The 10,503-nt window shown below is 42.3% G+C and overlaps 1 protein-coding gene across 1 annotated transcript; it reads left to right on the forward strand.

Annotated features, from left to right (window-relative positions):
* The first annotated feature begins 239 nt into the window (after window positions 1-239).
* On the forward strand, window positions 240-10,477 carry LOC139460394 (uncharacterized). Its single transcript, XM_071241890.1, has 8 exons — window positions 240-605; window positions 3,351-3,852; window positions 4,570-4,731; window positions 5,123-5,240; window positions 5,913-6,033; window positions 8,268-8,413; window positions 9,357-9,470; window positions 10,358-10,477. The coding sequence occupies exons 1-8, from the start codon at window positions 344-346 to the stop codon at window positions 10,475-10,477; spliced, it is 1,545 nt and encodes a 514-aa protein (XP_071097991.1). The 5' UTR covers window positions 240-343.
* Window positions 10,478-10,503: the final 26 nt, after the last annotated feature.

Genomic DNA, 10,503 nt, shown 5'->3' on the forward strand with positions numbered 1-10,503 from the left:
CCACTGGCCTACCCCATCGCTCCCGCCACAGAGAGAGATAGAGGAAGTACTTACCATGCCATGCAGATTTTATTTATATATTCCACTGCGATCGACTAGACAGTCTATCTATGTAAATGATACCAAATGGTAATTACAGAAAGGCTGTGGCATAATACGACAGGAATGTGTGTGATAATGATGTCGACTTAATGAGTAAAGACGAACACAGCATCACATATACTCCAATGACATCTGAGGAGTAACAGAAGCGGTATAACCTGACGCTATACTCTTCTGGTCAAACTCGTCACTTCCTGTACTGATCCGAAGTGTGCATAAGCGGGAAACTCCGTGGGGCGTTATGGAGCTCGATTTCAACGAGACCGAGAAACCGGAACCGGAAACTGTGACCCGGAAGGGAAAGAGATCCTCTGTTTCCGGTCCCTTTGTTTGTGCGTGGGTTCTGATATCGCTTGTGTTATGCGCTGTGATTGGTGGACTCCTGTATGTGATATTCCAAAAAGAGGCAGAGTGTAATGATAGAGCTCAGGGGTCAAGGACAACGCTTGTACAAGACCGGAATGAGACAACTGTGGAGGGTATGAGGGGCCCGATCGTACACTGTGAGTATAAGCCTTTATCCAAACCATCATGTCCCTATATGAACCCTATCAGGACTGTGAGCATAAGCCTTTAACAATGCCCACATGTCCCTATATGGACCCTATCAGGACTGTGAGTATAAGCCTTTATCCATGCCCACATATCCCTATATGGACCCTATCAGGACTGTGAGTATAAGCCTTTATCCATGCCCAAATGTTCCTATGTGAACCCTATCAGGACTGTGAACATCATCCTGTTTCCAAGACAACATGTTCCTATATAAATCCCATCGGGACTGTGAGTATAAGCCTTTATCCATGCCCACATCTTCCTATATAAACCCTATCAGGACTGTGAGTATAAGCCTTTATCCATGCCCAAATGTTCCTATGTGAACCCTATCAGGACTGTGAACATCATCCTGTTTCCAAGACAACATGTTCCTATATAAATCCCATCGGGACTGTGAGTATAAGCCTTTATCCATGCCCACATGTGCCTATATAAACCCTATCAGGACTGTGAGTATAAGCCTTTGTCCAAGCCCTCATGTTCCAATAAGAGGAACCCCTTAGAAGATTGTGATTATATAAACCAAAAGCTGCATCTTTCAATATTTATTTTAAAAAAGTGCATTTCTTAAATATATATCTGAATAGTATATAATAGTTCAGAAAGAAATATGGATGTTGTCCGTCTACCATGCAACTTAAATAAACCAAATCAAGATAAGTAAACTAAATGTAATATAACCTAAACTAAACCATACACTCACCCTTAAACACAATCTTTATATCAAAGGCAAGTGGGCATCCGCAGTAGAATAGGTCTTCAGCAACCCATGCTTGCCGTAAAAGGTGACTATGATTGTCGTAGGAGGCGACTAACTGGATCGGGTGGACAGACTTGCTGACTTGGTTGATGCATGTCATCGATCCCAATTACCTGGATTGATGCTCATGATGTCAATCACTGGATTGTCTGGTCCAGACTCGATTATTTACAGACCGCCGTCATATAGCTGGAATATTGCTGAGTGCGGCGTAAAACAACAAACCAAACCAAAACTATATAAAAAATAATGATCTGTACAGAATACTGTATATAATAATTATATTTCTCAGATTAGACACACCGATTGTTTGCTGGGCGTGATGGATGGCGTGAATAAATATTGTTTTTTTATTACCCGAAAATGTGACCGACAAAATGTCAACAAAAATCATCCGCTCTCACGATATATTCGTTATGTCAGATGCAACTTGTCATCAGTTTGTGACATCTTCATTCCTATTAATTAACAGTAATTACCACGTCAATGTAATTGCAATTATCTTAGCTGATACCGTTAATTATTGTGACTTTTACGCGTGGAAATACACGATGAAGTAAGCCTGTGCATGACCTATATAGAATGGTATCGGAAACTGTCGCAAGTAGAAATATGCCTATGGACAATGTGGCATGAAGAGAAAGGGCGCCGCTTTAAAGAGAAGTTACAGAAGCCTTTTAGGGTCATTTGTTTCTTAACCTTTTTCTTGAAATTTCAAGTAAGTATCTTGAAATATCAAGATGTTAAGTTGAAATGTCAAGATACTAAGTTGAAATTTCAAGATACTTAGATGACATTTGAAGATGCTATGTTGAAATTTCAAGATGATATGTTGAAATTTCAAGATATTAACTTAAAATTTCAACTTATGATCCAGAAATTTCTAGATGACCATCTTGAAATTTCAAGTTATTATCTAGAAATTTCAAGATCACCATCTAGAAATTTCAACTTAGTGTCTTGAAATTTCAAGAAAAATACCCAAAACCAAATGGCCCTTAAAGGCTCCCGTAAGAAGTACTTTAATGGTTTCTTATTTCAAAACCTGTTCCGTCGGGTTCGTTGGTGCTGTGTAAACTAGCGCTGAATAACAAGTAGGAAAATCTGATCGAGAATAACCAACGGACTACAACCAATAACATTACAGTGAGGAGCGAAAGAAACTATACCACTCAACAGATTTTATCAGATGTTTAAATTTCAAATGAACCAATTTATTTTCACACAAAATTACTCAGCCACAGATTAATTTTTACAAACTGTTGCAGGCATGAGTGATGGTTAAATATACATAATTAAATTTAACAACAGTTCTTTCAGTTTCCAATTGCATAAAAAACAAGCTCGGTACACTTTCTGTTGCCCGTCATTTTGTGTTTTTCTAGGTTCGTGGGTGTTATTCGGTATTCGGTCCCAAGAAACATCTCTTGGAACTATGGAATACTAAAAGGGACATTGTCGCGTTGTCACATTGTCGCCCCTGCAAAAAAATGGCAAAAAGTGTCAAAATTAGCCAAAGCGCGACTTTGCGACAATACGACCATGCGACAAAGCGACAGTTTGGCCATTTGTCGCATTGTCGCATATTGTCAGTGGTTCTTTTGTTTTAGAGTCATCGGAACTAATTACCACTGGAGTTCGCCATTCCTGCGCAGAGTAGATTAATTCACTCTCTGTGCGTGCGTACCACTGATAGTAAAGAGCGACAAAGGACCATATCAAGATGCCGCATTGTTGCGCATTTTAACGTCTTTTTAAACATTTTAGATTTTAACATCTCTTAGAACCCAAAAAATATTATTCAAAGCACAACAACACGACAATTGACGTTTTGGTTAATTTTGAAGCTGTATACTTGTTTTTGTAAGGGAGACTATGCGAATATGTCCCTTCCGGGATTACATGGGTAATATTTGTTTTATAATTCCAGATAACGAGTCTGACGTCACGGCTGTATGTCCCCCTGAAAGTGGTGCGTGTTCATCCCCCCCAGCTTTGTCAACACGAGAATTACGTACACTCAATCAGACTTCCCTCAAACTTCCAAATCTACCAAGAGTGATCTCCCCTTATCATTACGACCTTGAACTCTTTCCGGATTTTTACGGAAGTGTGGAAGATATGGTTGCCGACGGGAAAGTGTCCATATATTTCACGGTGCTTGTCAAGACAGCTGCTATAACCGTCAATGTTTTAGAGTTGGACATCGATGAGGATTCTGTGAGGTTAGATCCCGTAGCACCTTCCAAAGACGGTCCTGGTGTTCGCGGCATCAGCTACAAGAACCAGTCTCAGCTACTCGTCATTCAACTCGATACAGAATTACCTCCCCTTGGAAGGTATAAAATTCAAATAAAGTACCGGGCTCGCGTGGACTTCGGACCTCATGGGATATATGCCTATTCTTACGTCGATGCCGAGGGAAAGATATCGTAAGACTGCTAGTGTTGGTATCTATTATATCGTTATAAATAAACTGCAAGCGATTCAATGCCATTTGACTGACCAATACACTTAAACGATGTAGCCCACGCCCACTAACAGACTACTGATTGGCTGACACGAGAGTGGGCGGGGCTTGTGTTCAGCATTGCGTACAGCGATCACTGATTTCGTATTGTTGTCAACAGTTTTTTTGTGTTTATCATTAATCAGGCAGCCTGTGAAGTTATTATTGTTGACATATCTATTTAAAAGAATTGTCTTCAAAATAGTTTTGCATTTATGGAGGTATAAACATTAACACCAGTGCACACATTTTGCGTACTTACACATGCGTTCCAGCATTTGGGTTCATACGGCCCGGGTAGAACAGGTCTAAAGCAACCCATGCTTGCCGTAAAAATCGATTATGCTTGTCGTAAGAGGTGACTAGCGGAAACGGGTGGTCAGGCTCGCTGACTTGGTTGATGCATGTCATCGATCCCAAATTGCGTGGATCGATGTTCATGATGTCAATGACTGGATTGTCTGGTCCAGACTCGATTACTTAAAGACCGCCGTCATATAGCTGAAATATTGCTGAGTGCGGCGTTAAACAACAAACAAAACTTCCATTAACGCAAACAATAGTGAAATCAGTTCTTAATATATCCATCAGTGGAACTGTGGTTTCGGCCGCCGTGATATTACTGGAATATTCTATTCAGCAAGACAGCCACAACGTACTTCAACGATGGCTTTGCGAGAAGAGCATTTCCCTGTTTCGACGAACCGTCCTTCAAAACAACCTTCAACTTGACCTTACTGTGGAGGGCTTCAGAGAAATTAAGCACGTGGTCCAACACTGAAATTTGGTATCAAGAACCTCGGTATGTAATTGAAGTTTCTTGATATGCATGGTGTGTAATGGAGAATTTTATGAATGGTGATACTTCAAAAACACTCAGAGGGCACGGGTGGCCCAGTCGTCTAAGGGGCCGCGATTCGCTGTGCAGAGTTGCGTCCCTTGGGCACGCCAGAAACCTATGATTGTGGGTTCGAATCCCGGTTCGCCCCGATTATGTTTCTAGGTTTGTCAGCACCATACCCATGCTCGTGGGTTTCACCGAAGTGGTAAACGTCTAAAACTTGCATCACTTCAGGCTTTCCTGCCACATTAAGCTGACACGCCGCGATATAATTGGAATACTGTTAAAAGCTGCGTTAAACCCAACTCACTCACTCACTCACAAAAAATATTCCATTTGTTGATTTTGGCAGGAAAAGTGGCATCCTAGCTGATGTATACCAACGAACACCGAACATGTCCACATGCGACTTGGCATTTACTGTCGGTAACTACGCTTATCTTCAGAACGTAACCTCAGCAGGAGTCAAGGTCAGTACGTCGTCATCTGCATCATCTATCTGCGTCTTTATTTTTCAAGAATGTACTGTATTCATCATGTCTTCATTCCCGTGAAGATCAAGGTTAGAATTGTATTTCAGCAACCCGTGCTTGTCGTAATAGGCGACTATGCTTGTCGTAAGAGGCGACTAACGGGATCGGGTGGTGAGGCTTGCTGACTTGGTTGATTTATGTCATCGTATCAGCATTGCGTGGATCGATACTCATGATGTCAATCACTGGATTGTCTTAATCGGATTCGATTACATGCATACCGCCGTCATACAGCTCGATTATTGCTGAGTGTTTCGTTAAACAAGAACAAACAGTTACACGTGTAACTGTAGCTATTTATGAGAGCAACGCGTATGTGAATACTTATATTTTTTACTTATTTGCACTCGACTCTTTACCTCAAGGGCTGTCGGTAGCCTAGTGGTTAAAGCGTTCGCTCGTCCCGTCGAAGACCCGGGTTCGATTCCCGACATGAGTACAATGTGTGAAGCCCATTTCTGGTGTCCCCCCGCCGTGATATTGCTGGAATATTGCTAAAAGTGGCGTAAAACCATACTCACTCACTCACTTTACCTCAAAGAAAGTCACATCCAAGGTGCAGGCGTCAGTGTCGTTGAGTTGTTGAAACAGTTGCCGCTTGTATTTCAGTTTCGTACTGTTGCAAGGCCAGATGAGCTTCCCAGAGTCCAGCTGCTCCACAAGCATGGGCCTGCTGTATTTGATTGGTTTGAGAACACGTTCGATCCACCTTATCCACTATCCAAATATGGTAGGCTAAATAAGCAATGGCAACAGACAATGACCATTAGGCAACAGACAATGACCATTAGGGAACAGACAATGACAACATTAGGGAACAGACTATGACAACATTAGAGAACAGACAATGACCATTAGGCAACAGACAATGACCATTAGGCAACAGACAATTACCATTAGGCAACAGACAATGACAACATTAGGAAACAGACAATGACAACATTGGGGATCAGACAATGACAACATTAGGGAACAGACAATGAGAACATTAAAGAGTAGACAATGACAACATTGGGGAACAGACAATGACAACATTAGGGAACAGACAATGACAACATCAGGAAACAGACAATGACAACATCAGGGAACAGACAATGACAACATCAGGAAACAGACAATGACAACATTAGGGAACAGACAATGACAACATTAGGAAACAGACAATGACAACATTAGGGAACAGACAATGACAACATTAGAGAACAGACAATGACAACATTAGGGAACAGACAATGACAACATTAGGTAACAGACAATGACAGCATTAGGAAACAGACAATGACAACATTAGGGAACAGACAATGACAACATTAGGGAACAGACAATGACAACATTAGGTAACAGACAATGACAGCATTAGGAAACAGACAATGACAACATTAGGGAACAGACAATGACAACATTAGGTAACAGACAATGACAACATTAGGGAACAGACAATGACAACATCAGGGAACAGACAATGACAACATCAGGAAACAGACAATGACAACATCAGGGAACAGACAATGACAACATTAGGAAACAGACAATGACAACATTACAGAACAGACAATGACAGCTTTAGGGAACAGACAATGACAACATTAGAGAACAGACAATGACAACATTAGAGAACAGACAATGACAACATTAGGCAACAGCAATGACAACATTAGAGAACAGACAATGACAGCATTAGGGAACAGACAATGACAACATTAGAGAACAGACAATGACAGCATTAGGGAACAGACAATGACAACATTAGAGAACAGACAATGACAACATTAGAGAACAGACAATGACAACATTACAGAACAGGCAATGACAGCTTTAGGGAACAGACAATGACAACATTAGGTAACAGACAATGACAACATTACAGAACAGACAATGACAACATTAGAGAACAGACAATGACAGCATTAGGGAACAGACAATGACAACATTAGAGAACAGACAATGACAACATTAGAGAACAGACAATGACAACATTAGGGAACAGACAATGACAGCATTAGGCAACAGACAATGAAAACATTAGGGAACAGAAAATGACAACATTAGGCAACAGACAATGACAACATTAGAGAACAGACAATGACAGCATTAGGCAATAGACAATGGCAACAGTAGACAACAGACAATGACAACAGTAGACAACAACAGACAATGTCAACATTATGGCAACAGGAGACAACAGACAATTGAACTGACAATATTAGGCAACAGACAATGACAACAGTCAAAAATAAAAAAAACAGGCAACAAACAGCAGCGAAAGACGGTTGTCAAATTGGACAACAGACAAAGACTACAGACGAACGGAAAACAGACGACAAAAGACAACAGACAATAATAGACAAATCAGTCTCCTAGAGCAACCTCTTTGGTGGAAGTGTAGATATTGTTATCATTGACGTGAGAATCAGGGGACGAACAGAGTAATGAACTGTAATAAAAATGAGTATAATATTCCGGATGTCGTGAAAATCAGGGGTAGAATAGACCTTCAGCACCCCATGCTTGCCGTAAAAAGGCGACTATGCTTGCCGTAAAAAGGCGACTATGCTTGTCGTAAAAGGCGACTAACGGAATCGGGTGGTCAGTCGGGTGGAGTTGTGTCTCTCAGTGGTGCCGCGATCCTGTGATCTGGGTTCGAGTCCCAGTTTCGTCCTATGGAATCACATGGTTTGTCTGCACCGCACCCGGGTACACCGCACATGGGTTTCACCAAAGTAGTAAATGTCTGGGGTAGAATAGGTCTTCAGCAACCCATGCTTGCCGTAAAAGGCGACTATGCTTGTCATAAGAGGCGACTAACGGGATGGGGCGGTCAGGCTCGCTGACTTGGGTGATGCATGTCATCGTATCCTAATTGCGTGGATCGATGCTCATGGTGTCAATCACTGGATTGCCTGGTCCAGATTCGCAACATAATTCTAGCTTGGTCTACAAAGATGTACACATGCACTCCTTCAGACAACGTCGTGGTACGGAACGTGAAACACGTCGTCGTTGAACACTGGGGTAGCACGACGCTCCGGGGGACATCCGTGTACACAGAGGAGGGACGCATCGCGGAGCAGCGACTTGCACGGCTCACCGCTCAAGGAGTCTCTCAACAGGTAAAGGTCTGCATCCTCCAGGGTATTACATCTCTATTATATTATGATACATACCATGGATCTGTTTGCCACCACAACTTCGGACGTGATGTCACCGCCTCTATCTCTTTTGTCACTAACCAAGCACAGAATATCTCTCGCTCCTATAGGTAATTTGATTGGACGGCTATTTTTGGCGTCGTGCCAATCGGGGAAAGGATCCCTTAAATGATTCATCTGTAAAAATGATGAACATGTAATGTGAGGAAAACTGTTAACTTAAGAGCAATTGTTGAATACTGGGGAAACTAGAGAACATGTTGCCTTACATTTGTTTGTTTGTTAGTTTGTTTGTTTCTTGTGCAACGCATTACTCAGCAATATTACAGCTATATGACGACGGTCTGTTTGTTTGTACGGTTCTTGGTTGTTTTATGCCGCAATATATTCCGGCTGTAATCAATCGAGACCAGATTAAGCAGTGATTGGCATCATGAGCATGGATCTACGAAATTGAGATACGATGACATGCATCAACCAAGTCAGCGAGCCTGACCATCCGATCCCGTCAGTTGCCTTTTACGATAAGCAAAGTCGCCTCTTACAGCAAGCCTGGTTTGCTGAAGACCTATTCTCTACCCGGATCTGGAATGCGGCTGAGTGCGGCTTTAAACAACAAACAAAACAAAAACATTATCCCAGTGCATCTATTTAACAAACAATAACCATTCGCAGCACTAGCAGCCTATACTCATCCCCTTTAAGAGACTTGCTGGCTTCCTGGTTTCCTCAAAGAGTTACTTTTCTTTCACCTCATACTGACCTCCATATCGGGTACTGTACTCTAGCCCACTTTGATATGTTCACTGGAGTATTTAACAGAACAAAACATTCGTCTTGTATCACCGAATACTGCTGCCTATGAGATTTCCGTGACTAAGATCCCCCGCCTCGTGTTTTGCAGTGGTTTGGAGACCTGGTGACCCCCGCTGGCGAGGAGTGGGCGTGGCTGAGTAAAGGCATTTCAACGTTTCTTGATTCGTATGCACTGGCTCAAATCTACCCTGAATGGCGTGAGGTATTAAAAATATAATGACTAACCAGCTGCAATTAATTACGGATTATCTGTCTGGATAACGAACGAACGAACGAACGAGTAGGAGGCAAGTGAGTGTAGTGAGTTGGTTTGACGCCTCCATCGTCAGTTCTATCACGGCGTGTCAGTTTGATGTGGAGAAAAGCCATAGGTGTGACGACCTTAGACGTTAAACACTTCTTGGGACCCCTGTGCACGGGGACCGCCTCTGTGGTCTAGTAGTAGAGAATCCGCCCGGAGTACGGAAGGTCCGGAGTTCGATCCCCGGCCGCGTCATACCAAAAGAGGTTACAAAGATGGTACTTGTTGTTACCCTGCCTGGCGCTAAAACAAGGACTGGTCGGCTCGGAGTCAGTATACTGTGTCTGAGTGGGGTATTCATGTTAAACTGCGGCATGGTATCTCAATGGGCTGGTAATATAAATCCACATCAGTCCGGACTTGTACAAGCAGCCACACACACGTGCATGCACGTCGCTATATAAGTGCAATAATCTTGGACGCGACGTTAAACCCCATTTCACCTTTCACCTCAACCCTTTGCACTAGTATGGTGCTGACAAACCTGCTAACATAATCAGGGCGAACCAGGATTCGAACCCTGTTCAACAAGGGTCATCCTCTGGCGATTGCATATTATAATCAAGTATACAAGTATGCAAAGCCATAACATAAACTATGTGTCAAGCCTCTTATTATTCTTTGCTTGCCGTTGTCTCTGAAATACCAGTATAAGTCGCCTGGCCATACCATCGGTTATAATTATAATTCATATTCCAATTTGGGAATTGTACTGGCATTTGCTGCAGACTCGGTGTCGGGAGTAAGATAAAGCTCAGAATAATATATATCAACTATTTTCATTCCAGATGGAGATGTTTGTTGCGAGAGTACACAGTAGCATGAGGATGGACGCTGATATAACGCGACCCGTCAGCATCACACCAGACAAGGATGATCAGATGACGAAGGAGAAGGTAGGTACATAGTAGCATGAGGGTGGACGTGGATATAA

The sequence above is a fragment of the Haliotis cracherodii genome, unplaced genomic scaffold, assembly GCF_022045235.1.
Source record: "Haliotis cracherodii isolate W230 unplaced genomic scaffold, xgHalCrac1.p SCAF_14, whole genome shotgun sequence".
Lineage (NCBI taxonomy): Eukaryota > Metazoa > Mollusca > Gastropoda > Lepetellida > Haliotidae > Haliotis > Haliotis cracherodii.